The sequence below is a fragment of the Loxodonta africana genome, chromosome 23 (assembly GCF_030014295.1).
Source record: "Loxodonta africana isolate mLoxAfr1 chromosome 23, mLoxAfr1.hap2, whole genome shotgun sequence".
Taxonomy (NCBI): Eukaryota; Metazoa; Chordata; class Mammalia; order Proboscidea; family Elephantidae; genus Loxodonta; species Loxodonta africana.
This window is the reverse complement of record NC_087364.1, coordinates 27,725,277-27,743,428: the sequence shown is the minus strand read 5'-3', so window position 1 is coordinate 27,743,428 and position 18,152 is coordinate 27,725,277. Positions and strand designations below refer to the sequence as shown.

Below are 18,152 nucleotides of genomic sequence, written 5' to 3'. Positions count from 1 at the left end.
CCCTCCCACCCTCCCTCCCTCCCTCCCCCATCTTGTAACCACAAAAGAATGTTTTCTTCTCAGTTTAAACTATTTCTCAAGTTCTTATAATAGTGGTCTCATACAATATTTGTTCTTTTGCAACTAATTTCACTCAGCATAATGCCTTCCAGATTCCTCCATGTTATGAAATATTTCACAGATTCCTCACTGTTCTTTATGGATGCATAGTATTCCACTGTGTGAATATACCGTAATTTACTTATCCATTCATCCACTGATGGGCACCTTGGTTGCTTCCATCTTTTTCCTATTGTAAACACTGCTGCAATAAACATGGGTGTGCATATATCTGTTTGTGTAAAGGCTCTTATTTCTCTAGGATATATTCCAAGGAGTGGGATTGCTAGATCGTATGGTAGTTTTATTTCTAGCTTTTTAAGGAAGCGCCAAATCGATTTCCAAAGTGGTTATACCATTTGACATTCCCACCAGCAGTGCAGAAGTGTTCCCATCTCTCCACAGCCTCTCCAACATTTATTATTTTGTGTCTTTTGGATTAATGCCAGCCTTGTTGGAGTGAGATGAAATCTCATTGTAGTTTTGATCTGCATTTCTCTAATGGCTAATGATCGTGAACATTTCCTCATGTATCTGTTAGCTACCTGAATGTCTTCTTTAGTGAAGTGTCTATTCATATCTATTTTTTAAATTGGGTTATTTGTCTTTTTGCAGTTGAGTTTTTGCAGTATCATGTAGATTTTAGAGATCAGACGCTGATCGGAAATGTCATAGCTAAAAACTTTTTCCCAGTCTGTAGGTAATCTTTTTACTCTTTTAGTGAAGTCTTTGGATGAGCACAGGTGTTTGATTTTTAGGAGTGCCCAGTTATCTAGTTTTTCTTCTGCATTCTTAATAATGTTTTGTATACTCTTTATGCCATGTATTAGGGCTCCTAATGTTGTCCCTATTTTTTCTTCCATGATCTTTATATTTTAGATTTTATATTTAGGTCCTTGATCCATTTTGACCTCGTTTCTGTGCATGGAGTGAGGTATATGGGTCTTATTTCATTTTTTTGCAGATGGACATCCAGTTATGCCAGCACCATTTGTTAAAAAGACTGTCTTTTCCCCTTTTAACTGTTTTGGGGCCTTTGTCAAATATCAACTGTTCATATGTGGATGGATTTACGTCTGGATTCTCAATTCTGTTCCTTTGGTCCATGTATCTGTTGTTGTACCAGTACCAGGCTGTTTTGACTACTGTGGCAGTATAATAGGTTCTGAAATCAGATAAAATAAGGCCTCCCACGTTGTTCTTCTTTTTCAGTAATGCCTTATTTATCCAGGGCCTCTTTCCCTCCCATATGAAATTGGTGATTTGTTTCTCCATTTCATTAAAGAATGTCCTTGGGATTTGGATCGGAATTGCATTGAACGTATAGATCACTTTTGGTAGAATAGACATTTTTATAATGTTAAGTCTTCCCATCCACGAGCAAGGTATGTTCTTCCACTTATGTAAGTCTCTTTTGGTTTCTAGCAGAAGTTTACTGTGGTTTTCTTTGTATAAGTCTTTTACATCTCTGGTAAGATTTATTCCTAAGTATTTTATCTTCTTGGGGGCTACCGTAAATGGCATTGATTTGGTGATTTCCTCTTCGATGTTCTTTTTCTTGGTGTAGAGGAATCCAAGTGATTTTTGTATGTTTATCTTATATCCCGATACTCTGCTGAACTCTTCTATTAGTTTCAGTAGTTTTCTAGAGGATTCCCTAGGGTTTTCTGTGTATAAGATCATGTCATCTGCAAATAGAGACTTTGACTTCTTCCTTGCCAATCTGGGTGCCCTTTATTTCTTTATCTAGCCTAATTGCTCTGGCTAGGACTTGCAGCACAATGCTGAATAAGAGTGGTGATAAGGGGCATCCTTGTCTGGCTCCCCATCTCAGTGGGAATGCTTTCAGGCTCTCCCCATTTAGGGTGATCTTGGCGGTTGGCTTTGTATAAATGTCCTTTATTATGTTGAGAAATTTTCCTTCTATTCCTATTTTGCTGAGAGTTTTTATCCATCAATGAGTGAACTCTGTCAAATGCCTTTTCTGCATCAATTGATAAAATCATGTGATTCTTGTCTTTTGTTTTATTTATGTGGTAGATTACAATAATTGCTTTTCTAATGGTGAACCATCCCTGCATACCTGGTACGAATCCCACTTGGTCATGGTGAATTATTTTTTTGATATGTTGTTCAATTCTATTGGCTAGAATTTTGTTAAGGATTTTTGCATCTACATACATAAGGGATATAGGTCTATAATTTTCTTTTCTTGTGGTGTTTTTACCTGGTTTTGGTATCAGGGATATGGTGGCTTCACAGAATGAGTTTGGTAGTATTCCATCCTTTTCTATGCTCTGAAATACCTTTAGTAGTAGTGGTGTTAACTCTTCTCTGAGAGTTTGGTAGAACTCTGCAGTGAAGCTGTCCAGACCAGGGCTTTTTTTTTTTTTTTTGCTGGGATTTTTTTTTTTTTATTACCTTGTCAACCTTTTCTTTTTTTATGGGTCTATTTAGTTGTTCTACCTCTGTTTGTGTTAGTGAACGTAGGTAGTGTGTTTGTAGTAATTCATCCATTTCTTCCAGGTTTTCAAATTTGTTTGAGTATAGTTTTTCATAGTAACCTGACATGATTCTTTTAATTTCAGTTGGGTCTTTTGTAATATCGCCCATCTCATTTCTCTTTCAGGTTATTTGCTTCCTCTCCTGTTTTTCTTTTGTCAGTTTGGCCAATGGTTTATCGATTTTGTTGAGTTTTTCAAAAAACCAGCTTTTGATCTTGTTAATTCTTTCAATTGTTCTTCTGTTTTCTATTTCATTTAGTTCTGCTCTAATTTTTACTTTTTGTTTTCTTCTGGTGCCTGTGGATTTCTTTTGTTGCTCTCTTTCTATTCGTTCAAGCTGTAGGGATAATTCTTTGATTTTGGCCCATTCTTCTTCTTGGATGTCTGCATTTATTGATATAAATTGGCCTCTGAGCACCACTTTTGCTGTGTTCCAAAGGTTTTGATAGGAAGTGTTTTCATTCTCATTGCATTCTGTGAATTTCTTTATTCCATCCTTAATGTCTTCTATAATCCAGTCTGTTTTGAGCAGGGTATTGTTCAGTTTCCAAGAGTTTGATTTCTTTACCCTGCTTTTCCTCTTATTTGATTTCCACTTTTACGGCCTAATGGTCAGAGAAGATGCTTTGTAATATTTCAATGTTTTGGATTCTGCTAAGGCTTGCTTTATGACCTTATATGTGGTCTATTCTAGAGAATGTTCCATGTGCACTAGAAAAGAAAGTATACTTGGTTGCTGTTGCGTGCAGTGTTCTGTATATGTCTACGAGGTCAGGTTGGTTGATTGTGGCATTTAGATCTCCTGTGTCTTTATTAAGCTTCTTTCTGGATGTCCTGTTCTTCACCGAAAGAGGTGTGTTGAAGTCTCCTACTATTATTGTGGAGCTGTCTATCTCACTTTTCAATGCTGATAGAGTTTGTTTTATGTATCTTGCAGCCCTGTCACTGGGTGCATAAATATTTAATAAGGTTATATCTTCTTGGTGTATTGTCCCTTTAATCATTATGTAGTGTCCTTCCTTACCCTTTCTGATGGATTTAACTTTAAAGTCTATTTTGCCAGAAATTAATACTGCCACTCCTGCTCTTTTTTGATTGTTGTTTGCTTGATGTATTTTTTTCCATCCTTTGAGTTTTAGTTTGTGTCTCTAAGGTCTGCCTCTTGTAGGCAGCATATAGACGAATCTTGTTTTTTAATCCATTCTGCCACTCTCTATCTCTTTTTTGGTGCATTTAGTCCATTTACATTCAGGGTAATTATGGATAGGTAAGAATTTAGTGCTAACATTTTGGTGTCTTTTTTTTTTTGTGTTGGCAGTTTCTTTTTCCCACTTGATTTTATGTGCTGAGTAGGTTTTCCTTATATATTGTCCTTTGCTTATATTTGTTGTTGTTGATTCTGTTTCTGCTGAGTCTGTATTTTTCCCTTGTATTTTATTTTGATGAGTAGGATACTTTGTCTCCTTTGTGGTTACCTTAGCATTTACCCCTATTTTTCTAAATTTAAAACTTTTATTTCTTTGTATCGCCATACCTTCCTCTCCGTATGGAAGGCGTATGATTACATTTCTTAGTCCGTCTTATTTTAAATGTTGTCTTCTTTTATATAATAACATCACTGTTACCCTGTGTTAGGCTTTTTTTTTTTTTTTTTAATCTTGCTTTGTTTTTTTGGATTTCCCTGTCTGGGTTGACTTCTGGTTGCTCTGCCCAGTGTTCTAGTCTTGGGTCGATACCTGATATTATTGATTTTCTAACCAAAGAACTCCCTTTAGCGTTTCTTGTAGTTTTTGTTTGGTTTTTATGAATTCCCTCAACTTGTGTTTATCTGGAAATGTCTTAATTTCACCTTCATATTTACGAGACAGTTTTGATGGATATACGATTCTTGGCAGGCAATTTTTTTTCCTTCAATTTTTTAAATATGTCATCCCATTGCCTTCTTGCCTGCATGGTTTCTGCCGAGTAGTCTGAACTTACTCGTATTGGCTCTCCTTTGTAGGTGACTTTTCTTTTATCCCTCGCTGCTCTTATAATTGTCTCTTTGTCTTTGGTTTTGGCAAGCTTGATTATAATATGTCTTGGTGACTTTCTTTTAAGATCTACCTTATGTGGAGTTCGATGAGCATCTTGGATAGATATCTTCTCATCTTTCACAATATCAGGGAAGTTTTCTGCCAACAAATGCTCAACGATTTTCTCCGTATTTTCTGTCATCCCTCCCTGTTCTGGTACTCCAATCACTCGTAGGTTATTTCTCTTGATAGAGTCCCACATGATTCTTAGGGTTTCTTCATTTTTTAAAATTCTTTTATCTGATTTTTCTTCAAATATACTAGTGCCAAGTGATTTATCTTTGAGTTCAGAAATTCTAGCTCCTACTTGCTCAATTCTGCTCCTCTGACTTTCTATTGAGTTATCTAATTCTGTAATTTTATTGTTAATCTTCTGAATTTCTGATTGCTGTTTGTCTATGGATTTTTCCAGCTTATTAAACTTTTCACTATGCTCCTGAATAATCTTTCTGATTTCTTCAGTTGCTTTATCTGTGTGTTCCTTGGCTTGTTCTGCATATAGCCTCATTTCCTTCCTGATGTCTTGAAGGGTTCTATATGTTAAACTTTTGTATTCTGCGTCTGGTAATTCCAGGAATGCACTTTCATCTAAAATATCCCTGGATTCTTTGTTTTGAGAGCCTGTTGAGGTGGCATGGCCTGTTTCTTTATGTGACTTGATATTGACTGTTGTCTCCGAGCCATCTATAAATTATTGTATTAGTTTATGCTTGCTTACTGTGTCATAGCTGCTTGCTTTGTTTTGTTTTGGTATACCCCTATGGGTTGCTTGAGTGAGCTAGCTTCATTATTTTCACCTTTGGAGCTATGGTGTCCTGTCACCAGCTGGCTAGAGCTGTTGTCAGGTATATCAGTCTAGGAGCCCATTCAGTTTTCTTGTATGAATTCAGCTCAGGTTTCCAGGTAGCTGATATCAAGTGTGTGGTACAGGCTCTGTCCTACAGTCTTAGAGGGGAGGGGTGATTGGCATATATACCGGTATCTGATTGCAGCAGGGGGGTCATGCTCTGAACAAGGCAGGGGGCTAAGAACCGACCCCCAAGTGTCTCTGAGGAAAACGCATCTCTGTTCCCTAGAGTGTGCTGGTGGGTGGGCTCTGCAGACGGACCATGGGCACCCGAAGTTTTTGTTCTAAGGACTGGGAGGTACCAGTTATCTCTGGACCCCTGTCATGGGTAGCTGGGTGACCTGAGTGGAGCTACTAGTCCTTAGGTTCCTGTTTTCGGTAGGTGAGGACCTTGTTCAATAGGCAAAGCAATGTCAAATGTCCACCTCTCCACCACACAGCTGAAATGGTTGGAGTTTGCCAACAAGGGACTATTCTCCCGAAAAAGGCCCACACAGGTCCATGCAGAAGGGAAAGGTGCTCAAGGTCCATGGATGGTTTATGCCTGGACAGGAGCCCCTTCTGTCCTGAGCTCCCCAGTTAATGGAGCTAGCAAATTATCTTTTTCCCCCAGTTGCAAATTTTTTCCTTCCCCAAGGCCGGGAGGATGGCTCTAGGTGCTCCCCAGGGTCTATCTCAGGCCCAGGGATTCAGCCGCTGAAGCCTGCTTGGGGGTGGGGAGGCACGACAAAACATACGCAAGTACTTAGCTTTTGCCGGGAGCGCCGTTCTCCTCAGGTTCTGGAGGTGTGAGTGGGCTGTGTGGCTGTCTGCTTCTCCCCGAGAAAACTGTGGCTGAAAGCTAGTACCAGCCCACCATTGCTGCTGCCGCCGCTCCGGGAATGGTGCCTGAGGGCTCCCCGTGATTTAGGTCCGGTAACTCCTCTCCACTTCTGAACAGCCTCTTCCTCCCCCTGCCCCTCAGTTCATTGTCTAAGCTTGCCTTTGATGCTCAGGGCTCCCAGGTGTTACAAATATACTCGTTTCACTTGTTTTTTCGGGTCTTTGTTGTAAAGAGGGCTCGACGGAGGCATCTGTCTATTCCGCCATCTTGGCTCTGCCTCCTGACACTGATGTTTTAATAATTTTTTGTAATTCCCTAAGGTGCTTCCTACTTAAGGAGTATTTTATTACTTTTTAAAATCACCTGTTAAAATATATGACACCACACCATTCTGTATGTACATTCACTACCCTACATTCAATAATGCACAGTTGCAAACTTCCTATCTTAATTTCTTAATTATATGTCTATTGAATAAAAAGCATACGTAGAAACTTAAAAAAGAAATTAAAATTACCTTTATCACCAAGATCTCTAAAAAAGGTTGGTCCCCAACCAGCTTTTTGGATTCCTGCCAATGCATCTTCGATATCCTTTGAATACACATATGCAAAATTTCAATTTAACTTATAAAAGTTTATTTTTTATCTTATCAAAGAAAGAAAAACACACACACACCTTGCTTACCTTTTTCGTCAGCTTCTTGACTAAAGTTTTACCTAAAGCAAAAAAGAAACATTATTTAGCACCCATATTCCTTCATAAGACTCAACTCCCAGAGAGAAAGAAAGTAATTTAAAAGAAAAAACAAAACTAAACATTTATAAAAACACAAGCTTGCCAATTTAGCTAATATTCTTAAGCCAGAAAATTCTAAGTCTAAACCCAAAGATCTAATTTTTTTTTTTTTTTTACAAGATATTTCCAATTTCACTCACAGTTTTATATATATAGGAGTCCTTGAATGGTGCAAATGGTTAAGTGTTTGGTTACCAACCAAAAGGTTGGCAGTTGAAGTCCACCCAGAGGTACCTCTGATTAAAGGCCTGGCTATCTGGTTTTCAAAAACCTTTCGGAATACAGTTCTACTGTGACACATTTGCAGTCACCGTGAGTCAGTGCTGACTGCATGGCAATTATTTTATTTTGCAAATTCAGCTTTTTACAGGTGTTCAACTTACTGATAGGAATTATATTAATTGGCTGTGAAATCCTGCCCTTAATGAATGCAATTTTTCCTTCACCGTAAACCAAAACTCAGTGCTCCATAAACAAACACCCCTCCTTTCTCCCTCCCAAGTTTATGGAGCAGTTCTACTCTGTCCTATAGGGTCGGTATGTGTCGGATGGCAGTGGGTTTGGTTTTGGGGTTTTTCCCCCTCCCTCCTACCCCTGGTAACCACTAGTAAACTTTGGTCTTTATACATGTGCCTGTTCTTGTCTTTTTATATAAGTGAGGTCATGCAATATTTGTCCTTTTGTGAGTATTTCGCTCAGGATATTTCACTCCATCCATATTGTAGCTTATGTCAAGACTTCATTTCTCCTTCTGGGTAAGTAGTATTCCAAAGTACATATGTACCACATTTTCTTTATCTATTCATCTGTCGATGGGCATTTAGGCTGTTTCTACCTTTTGGCAATTGTGAATAGTGCTGCAAAGAACATCGGTGTACAAGTCTCTTTGAGTCCCTGCTTTCAAGTCTTTTGGGTCTATACCTAGGAGTGGAATTGGTGGGTCATATGGTTGTTCTAATTTTAGTTTTTTGAGGAACTGTCACACTGTTTTCCACAATGATTATACCACCAGCAATAAACAGTTTCAATTTCCCTATATCCTCACCAATATTTGTAATTTTGTTTTTGTTTTTTTGTAATCTTAGCTATCCTACCAAAAAACAAAAACAAAAAACAAACCTGTTGTCTTCGAGTTGATTGTGACTCATAGTAACCCTACAGGACAGAGTAGAACTGCCCCATAGGGTTTCTGAGGAACGCCTGTTGGATTCAAACCGCCAACCTTTTGGTTAGCAGCCATAGTTATTAGCCATTATGCCACCAGGGTTTCCCTAGCTATCCCAGTGGGAATGAAATGGTATCATATTGTACTTTTGATTTGCATCTCTCTGGTGGCTAATGACATTGAGCTAATTTCATGTGTTTGATGGCCACTTGAATATACTCTGGTGAAATGTTTATACAACTCCTTTGCCCATTTTATGATTGGTTTGTCTTTTTATTGTTAAAATGTCAAAGTTTTATATATAATTTGGTTATTAGATTCTTTTTGGGTACATGATTTCCAGAGATATTCTTCCAGTCGGTAGCTTTTCATTTTTTTGATAAAGGAACGCCTGGTGGATTCAAACTGCCAACGTTTTGGTTAGCAGCCATAGCACTTAACCACTACGCCACCAGGGTTTCCATTTTAATGAATAAAAGTTTTCAATTTTTATGACGCCCCATTTATCTATTTTGTCTTTTACTGTCAGTGCTTTTGTTATTATATTAGACAATGCACTGTTAAAAGCTAGGCCCAACAGCCTTGCCCCTGCATGTTCTTCTAAGAATTTTATAGCTTTAGTTTTCACATTTAGGTCTTGAATCCATTTTGAATTTGGTTTTTTGTGTATGGTTTGTGGCACGGATCCTGTTCCATTTTTGTGCATGTGGAAATCCAGTTTTCCAAACAACCATTTATTGAAGAGACTCTTATCTCCCCACTGAATGGACTTTAGCACCCTTGTCAAAATTCAGTTGACAACAGATGTGTGGGTTTCTATTCTATTCTGTTGGTCTATCTGTCTACTGTTATACGAGTACCAGGCTGTTCTGATTACTGTAGCTGTATAATATGTTTTTACAGCTACTGTAAAATAAATTCAGGAAGTGTGAGTGCTCCTACTTTGTTCTTCTCTTTCAACATTGCTTTAGCTATTTGGGGCCTCTTGCTGTTCTGTATAAAGTTGAGGATAGGTTTTTCATTTTCTGTAAAGGCTGTTGAGATTTTCATAGTGATTGAGTAGACCTATAGACTGCTTTGGGTAATACTGACATCTTATTGATATTAAGCCTTCCAATCCATGAACATGAAATTTATCTTTCCATTTAGGTCTTCTTTAATCTTTCAGTAGTGTTTTATAATTTTATTGTATAAGTCTTTCACATCTATTAAATTTATTCCTAGATATTTTATTCTCTTAAATGCTATTGTAAATGGACTCGTTTTTCCTTATTTCCCTTTCAGATTTCTGAAACCTAAATGATTTTTTTTTTCTTGAATTTGTAAAATCCCTCCGTTAGCTATAGAAGCTTTTTGTGGACTCCTCGGGATTTTCTATATACAGAACTGTGTTATCTGCAAATAGAGATAATTTTACTTCTTCTTTGATGGCAATTTTTTTTTTAAAATTTTAGACATATGAAATCTTAAAACCACCTTTGAGTAATCTTAGTTCTCTACATCCTACATAAATTCTTGCCACATATGATTCTTTTTCATGAGTATTAAATCCCTTTTTGCTTTCACCAATTAAAAAAACACATTCATGTTCTAGAAAGCTACCCTTTTGAATCCCGAAAATTTCTCTTAAACTCACAACTATTCACTCAAATTTAAAAGGCTAGCAAACATCACTGTCCATTCTAAAGTGATGTTAGTTGCAATAATTTCATAATAGATTTAAAATTCTTTCAGGTTTTCAGCCATCTTTTTTGCTGCCTACAGCATTTTTCTCTTATCTCCCATGATTCTAAGTAATCACATTCTTTTCCTGGAAGCTATTCTGATCATAGCTTCAAGGCAATTTACACATATAGAACAACACTGAAAAATGTTCTGTTTTGTCTCTCACGTAAGTAATGTGAATCACAAACATCCTTTCTTGCTCGAAAAATCATCTATCTACGAAGTTTCCTCAGTACAACAATTACATGGTCTTCGAGGACTAAGATGTGCCTGACCCAATCATATGAGGTATTTTCAATCACCTCATATGCATCTGAAAGCTGGACAATGAAAAAGGAAGACCGAAGGAGAATTGATGCCTTTGAATTATGGTGTTGGTGAAGAATATTGAATATACCACGTACTGCCAGAAGAATGATGAAATCTCTCTTGGAAGCAGTACAACCAAGAATACTCTTTAGAAGCGAGGATGGCGAGACTTTGTCTCATACTCTAGACATGTTATCAGGAGGCACCAGTCCCTGGTGAATGACATCGTGCTTAGTAAAGTATAGGGTAAGCGAAAAAGAGGAAGACCCTCAACGAGATGGATTGACACAATGGCTGCAACAATGAGTTCAAGCATCACAACGACTGTGAGGGTGGTGCAGGGCCAGGCAGTGTTTCGTTCTGTTGTACCTAGGGTCACTATGTGTTGGAACTGACTTGATAGCATCTAACAACAACATGACCATGTTTATAAGCTTAACCTGTTACCCTGACCTGTTGCCAGTGAGTCGATTCTCAGGTGTTACTATTTTGGGGTAATTTTTATTCACTGAAAAACTATTAGGTGCCACCAAACGTCAAAGAACTGTGGATTCTAACTTGAGATGACTGAATAGGTAAAAGTTACCATTTAATTTAGAAATCTAAGTGTCTGTGAATGTGTATGTAGAAATGTATAGTAATAAAATGCTGACAGAAAACTGTACTGTATTCGTATGCAAATAACCAGTGCCTTCCACATTTGTCTGCCAACAGTGCCCCCCTTGCGAGGTATTTTCATAAGCACTGCTATAGCAATTTTTTAAATATGTTGCTGTAAAAAAAATGAACATAGAACCCTTATGAAAGTATCTTGAAGGGGGAAGGCGCAGTTGGCAAACAAACTTAGAGGGCACTTGTTCTTTGCGTAAAAACGCGGAAATAATGTATTTTACCTATTTTTGTATCTTTTACTAACTAAAAAAGAAACATCACAATTCACACACCTTATAGTGCTTTTCTTAAAGTCATTTCACGAATTATTCATTACCACCTGTACTTTTATTTTTAGATAACTGCTGTTGTTTTGGTTAGTCAATTCCAACTCACAGTCCATTCCAACTCATAGTAGCCCTGTATACAACAGAAGGAAACACTGCCTGGTCTTGTGCCATTCCCACAATCGTTTACATGTTTGAGCCCATTGTTATGTCAATCCATCTCGTTGAGGGTCTTCCTCTCTTTTGTTTACCCTATACTTTCCCAGCATGACATCCTTTTCTAGGGACTGGTCCCTCCTGATAACATGGCCAGAGTATGTGAAATGAAGTCCTACTGTCCTCAATTCTAAGGACCATTCTGGCTGGACTTCGTCAAGACAGGTTTGTTGGCAAAGAAAATTGAATTTACTGTGGTCTGGCAGTCCACAGTAAATTCAATTTTCTTTGCCAACACCATAATTCAAAGGCATCAAATTCACCTTCGGCCTTCCTTATTTATTGCCCAGCTTTTACATGTATATGAGGAAATTGAAAATATCATGGCTTGGGTCAGGAACACCTTGGTCCTCAATGTCACATCTTTGCTTTTGAACACTTTAAGGAGACCTTTTGCAGCAGATTTGCCCAATGCAATGCGTCAGTTGATTTCTTGACTGCTGCTTCCATGGGTGTTGATCGTGGATCCAAGTAAAAGGAAACCCTAGAAAACGTCAATCTTTTCTCTGTTTCTCACAATGTTGGTTATTGGTCCAGTTGTAAAGATTTTTAGTTTCTTTATGTTGAAGTGTAATCCATATTGAAGGCTGTAGTCTTTGAACTTCATCAGTAAGTGCTTCAAGTCCTCTTCCCTTTCAGCAAGCAAGGTTGTGTCATCTGCATATTGCAGGTTGTTAATGGGTCTTCTCTAATCCTGATGCCCGGTTCTTCTTCATATAGTCCAGAGTTTCTTGTATTATTTGCTCAGCATACAGATTAAGTACGGTGAAAGGATACAACTCCGACGTACACCTTTCCTGATTTTAAACCATGCGAATATCCTCTTGTTCTGTTTGAACAACTGCCTCTTGGTCTAGGTACAGGTTCCTCATGAGCACAATTAAGTGTTCTAGAATTCTCATTCTTCACAATGTTATCCATAATTTGTTATAATCCACACAGTTGAATGCAGAGTCAGTAAAGCACAGGTGACATCCTTCTGGTATTCTCTGCTTTCAGCCAGATCCATCTCACATCAGCAATGATATTCCTCATTCCATGTCCTCTTCTGAATCCAGCTTGAATTTCTGGCAGCTCTCTGTTAATGTACTTCTGCAACCGTTTTTTAATTTTTCTTCAGTGTCTGATATTGATGATATTGTTTGATAATTTACACATTCTGCTGGATCACCTTTCTTTGGAATGGGTGCAAATATGGATCTCCTCCAGTTGGTTGACCAGGTAGCTGTCTTCCAAATTTCTTGGCATAGACAAGTGAGGGCTTCCTGCACTGTTATCTGTCGAAACATCTCAATTTATATTCTGTCAATTCCTGGGAAATTCTGTCAATTCTGTTTTGTGAATGGTTGCAGTGCAGTTTGGACTTCTTCCTTCACTATCATCGGATCTTGATCATATGGTACTTCCTGAAATGATTGAATGTTGATCAGTTCTTTTTGGTACACTGACTCTTGTGTACTCCTTCGATCTTCTTTTGATGTTTACTGTGCTGTTCAATATTTTTCCCGTAGAATCTTTCAATATTGCAACTCGAGGCTTGAATTTTTTCTTCAGTTCTTTCCGCCTGAGAAATGCTGAGCGTGTTCTTCCTTTTTGGTTTTCTTTCTCCAGGTCTTTGCACATTTCGTTGTAATATTTTACTTTGAAATCTTCTGTTCAGCTCTTTTATTTCATCATTTCTTCCTTTTGCTTTAGCTATTCTACATTGAAGATAGAGTTTCAGAGTTTCTTCTGACATTCATTTTGGTCTTTTCTTCCTTTCTTGTCTTTTTAATGACTTTTTTGCTTTCTTCATGTTTGATGCCCTTGGTGTCATCCCACAACTACTAATCTGGTCTTCGGTCATTAGTGTTCAATGTGTCAAATCTATTTTTGAGATGGTCTGATAGATTCAACTTTGTACTTTGGCTCTTGCAGACTTCTTTTAATTTTCTTCACCTTCAAGTTGAACTTGTTGAGCAATTGATGGTCTGTTCCACTGTCAGTGCCTGATGATGCTGAGCTTCTTGATTGTCTCTTTCCAAGAATATAGTCGATTAGATTCCTGTGTATTCTATCAGGTGAGGTCCACATCCACAACTGCCATTCATTTTGTTGAAAAAAGGTATTTCCAATGAATAGGTCGTTGTTCTTGTATAACTCTATCATGCAATCTCCACTGTCGTTTCTATCACCAAGGCCATATTTTCCAGCGGCTCATCTTTTTTCTTTGTTTCCAACTTTTGCATTCCAATCACCAGTAGTTATCAATGAATCTTGATTACATGTCTGATCAATGTCAGACTTGTAGAAGTTGGGAAAAAAATCCTTAATTTCTTCATCTTTGGCCCTAGTGGTTGGTGTATAAATTTGAAAAATAGTCATATTAACTAGTCTTCCTTGTAGGTGTGTGGATATTATCCTATCACTCACAGCACTGTATTTCAGGATAGATCCTGAAATGTTCTTTTCAATGATGGATGTAATGCCATTCCTCTTCAACTGTCATTCCTGACACAAGAGACCATATGATTGCCCAATTCATAATGGCCAATGCCAGTCTATTTCAGCTCACTAATGTCTAGGATATCCATCTTCACGTTTCCCATTTCATTTTGACAACGTCCAATTTTCCTAGATTCATACTTTGTACATTCCATGTTACAATTATTAGTGGATGTCTGCAGCTGTTTCTTCTCATTTTGAATTATGCCACATTAGCAAATGATGGTCCTCAAAGCTTTATTCCGTCCACAGCGTTAAGACTGACTCCACTCTGAGGAGGCAGCTCTTCCCCAGTTGTATTTTGAGTGCCTTCCAACCTAAGGGGCTCATCTTCTGGCACTATATCAGACAATATTCTGCTGCTAGTCATAAAGTTTTCACTGGCCAATTTTTTAGAAGTAGATTGCCAGGTCCTTCTTCTTAGTCTGTCTTAGTCTGGAAACTCTGCTGATTCCTGTCCACCTTGGGTGACTCTGTTGGTATTTGAAATACTGGTAGCATACCTTCCATCATCACAGCAACACACAAACCATCATGGTACGAAAAACTGACAACGAGTGGTGGGTTGCCCAATTAGTTTTTTAAAAAGAGATTAATCCTTGTACCCAACTCAAAAAAGTATTCTAGGAAGTAATAACGGGCAGTTGGAAGGTAGAAAATGAGCAGGTATTTAGTATGACAATGTTATGATGGCTTCTAAGGATTTCTTAGAAATAAGATTATTGAGGGGTCTTGTATCTGCTTCACAGCCATCCTTTTTGGCCCTTTCAAAAATCTTTATGCTTAAATACACTAACAAAAAAATTCTTCTAGTTGAAACTCAGTGAAGACAGAAGGTAACATTTGCTTTCCTGCAGTTGAAAGTCTGGCTGCCAAACAGCTAAGCTAATAAAATTCAATACCATGTGAATGAAATACAATAAAGTCATGAATTGAATCATATAGTGGAATCTCAAGAACTAAATTGTAAAACACACTGAGGTAGACTGTATATCTTTCTTATGTTTATGTAGCTCAGTGCTTTGTATTTAAATATCTGTTGAGTGAATGACTGAATAAAATATTAAATATTTCAGAACACCTTCTTACCTAAAATTTCTACCTTTCAGTGGTTAATACATTATTATTCCCATTTTACATATGAGACAAATAAGGTCCAGGACTGGGCAAGAGAAATTAGGTAATGATATGGGCATTGGAGGACTTCTTTCATATATATTTTTCAAAAACAGCTGTTAAACTCCTTGAGCTCCATGAAAGTAGTAATGAGACCCCTTGAACTACTTTCGATACTTCAGAAAGCTTAGCAGATATAGAATAATTATGTATGACATGGTTACAGAGGCAGTTTTACTGATTTTGATTATAATTCAAAATGCTAAGGCTAGTTATTTCATGCTGACTACAAGCTCTGGTTGATACCTATATATGTATTTGATTATCAAAACGGAGAAATCTTGTTCTTAAAGCAACTTATCTTGTAAAAAACATTTTTTAACGGAATCAATGATTAGAAAATAAGAAAGGGATTCTCTTTGTTGGTAAAAAGTTTGGGAGCCACTCTCTATATAAAATTTCCCTTTGGATTAACAAAAGAGACAAGGCAGAGATACTAGGCGTGAACACCTATTCTCTCCTGGTTCTTTCTTCTAAATCAATGTACTTTTTTTTGAGTAAGAGTAGGCGTTGTGGTATTTCAAACCCAGAATAGTCTGGTAGGGTTTTTTCAGTAGATAGTTCTCTTACCCAGGCATGGCTACTTTTATAACACTTTTTGATGGACTGTACCGGAGAAGGAAGCAGAGCAGCAAAACAAGAGTTCTGTGGTCTAATCTGCTGTCTGACGAGCTATGACCTGTCTCCTTCCAGCAGCAATTTACAAGTCAATGTTGCATTAAATATCTCTAAATATTTTAGGGTCACACTTTTCTATTTGAGGATGAAATCCATCTACAAATCATCTAATTTCTCCTCTAAACTTATTTTTTTTGTTGTTGAGGGGGGGTAAGGGGACTCTAGCCTCTCTTTCTTTAGCTAGTTCTACATTTATATGTATAAAAAAATCCAGCCTTATTACTTCTATAGCTATTTCATATGTATTCATGCACTCATATATAGAAATAACAGAGTGGGGAAAAAGCATAACAGCATATAAGGGAGATCCAGAGTTGAAGCTGTGATGCTTTATTGCATGAGTATGAAAGCATGGAAAATACATTGTGGTGATTATTATTATTATTATTGGCAGGGGAGGTACAGATCTTCAAGCATTATGATGGAATTTTGGCTCAGGAAGTAGAATGTTTTTAAGGTCTCCACCTATCCTAGAAATTCCAACATGTAGTTTTCACTACTTACAGAGGATTGATTAAGTAAAAACCAGATACAAGCACATCTTGTTATAGGTAGCCACTTTAATACTTAAAATAAGTAAAACTGCATTAATCAATATTAAATATTACTACAGGTCAAATAAATCCTTGCTTCTAGACAAAATAGAGTAATTTGATAACCATAACTATAAAAACATTACCAAAAGTACCTAATTCAATTTCATTTTGTTGAAGGTAAATGATCTTTTGACATATAAAAACTTGACAACAGAGACAATTTCTACCATTTCATACCTTTTGCACAAACATATGGAACAATTTGGAATTAATGTTAGAATATAAGACAGAGCTGATTCCTCTAAGCCTTGCTTGTGCTCGGTTACAGCTATGATGGAAACCAAGGTAGAAAATGATCTATTGGCCAAATAACTAAAAAAAAAGTAGACTTCCTAAAATCACTGGTAAATGTGATAAATGGAGCCAAAAAAATGGCAAATTCAGTGGTGTTATTTTCCTTCAATAGCGCATATGGCTTGTTTATTTTTGCTAGAATGAACGCAGGAGATCTCCCCTGGTTTATTAGAGGGAGACAAGTGGTGATCCCATTAAATGTCTAACACTGGCTTCCTTGCCAACTTTCTAACTAGAGTCTTCAAATGCATTTAAATTTTTTGACAGGGAAAAAGTGACTTTTTGCCACCTCAAACGCTGTAAAATAATTAATTAGAACATTATACACAACAAATTATTTAATTGTAGTTTAAAAGCTGATATAATGGAAGAATATAGCAGCTAAGAGGGTATATAATAGAGGGACTGTTATGGGTTGAAGTTGTGTCCCCCCAAAACTCATATCCACTTGGCTAGGCCATGATTCCCAGTGTTGTGTGGTCTTCTACCATTTTGTACTCTGATGTATTTATCCTATGTATTGTAAATCCTGCCTCCGTGATATTAATGAGGCAGGATTACAGACAGTTATGTTAATGATGCAGGGCTTAATCTACAGGATTAGGTTGTACCTTGAGTCAATCGCTTTTGAGATACAAAAGAGAGAAGTTAGCAGAGAGAGAGCTCATACAACCAAGAATGAAGAACCAGGAGGGGAACGGTTCCTTTGGATCCGGGGTCCGTGCGCTGAGAAGCTCCTAGAGCAGGGGAAGACTGGTGACAAGGACCTTCCCCCAGAGCCAACAGAGAGCAAAGGCCTTCCCCTGGAACCAGCACCCTGAATTCAGACTTCTAGTCTCCCAAACTGTGACAGAATAAACTTCTGTTTGTTAAAGCCATCCACCTGTGATATTTCTGTCATAGCAGTACTAGATAACTAAGACAAGGACATAATCTGGCATGGAGGGAATCAGGGAAAGCCTCTCCAAATAAGAGATGCTTAAGCTAAGATCTTAAGGATTAGTGTGAATTAGCCCAGAAGAGTGGGGTTAAAAGCAGGTAAAGAGAGTAGCATGTGAATGAGTAAGTTATGAAATAGGAAGGTGCTGAAACACTTAAGAACAGAGCAGGTTCTGCAAGTCTCTTTTGTGATAAGAATGAGGACAAGTACTGATGCAAACAGTTTTGGTGGCAGGAAGGTGAGGTAGTTTGTTTTCTCTGTGAGTAGGTAGTCATTCGCTAGAGAGTGTGGGGAAAGTGTAAGGCGAGAGCCTCGTAGAATCTGGCATAATGCATCTGAGATTACTAGTATAAAGAAATACAATGGATTTTTGTACAGTGATGCTAAATTTTGTGACCTTGCCAAACTATCAGTTCTAGTAGCTTTCAAATTTGTATACTCTTTGGGATTTCTATGTCGATAATCATGTTGTCTATGAATAAAGA

The 18,152-nt window shown here is 37.5% G+C and overlaps 1 protein-coding gene across 4 annotated transcripts in view; it reads right to left on the bottom strand.

Moving 5' to 3' along the window:
* Positions 1 to 18,152, bottom strand: part of MICU2 (mitochondrial calcium uptake 2) — a 254,652-nt gene that overhangs the window by 142,632 nt on the left and 93,868 nt on the right. For all 4 annotated transcript variants that reach the window (XM_064275343.1, XM_064275344.1, XM_010593949.3 and 1 more), the window contains 2 exons: positions 7,036 to 7,067; positions 6,866 to 6,941 (listed from right to left, as the gene is read on the bottom strand). In XM_064275343.1, the coding sequence (XP_064131413.1) occupies positions 6,866 to 6,941; positions 7,036 to 7,067 (108 nt within the window). The remainder of the gene's footprint in view (positions 1 to 6,865; positions 6,942 to 7,035; positions 7,068 to 18,152) is intronic.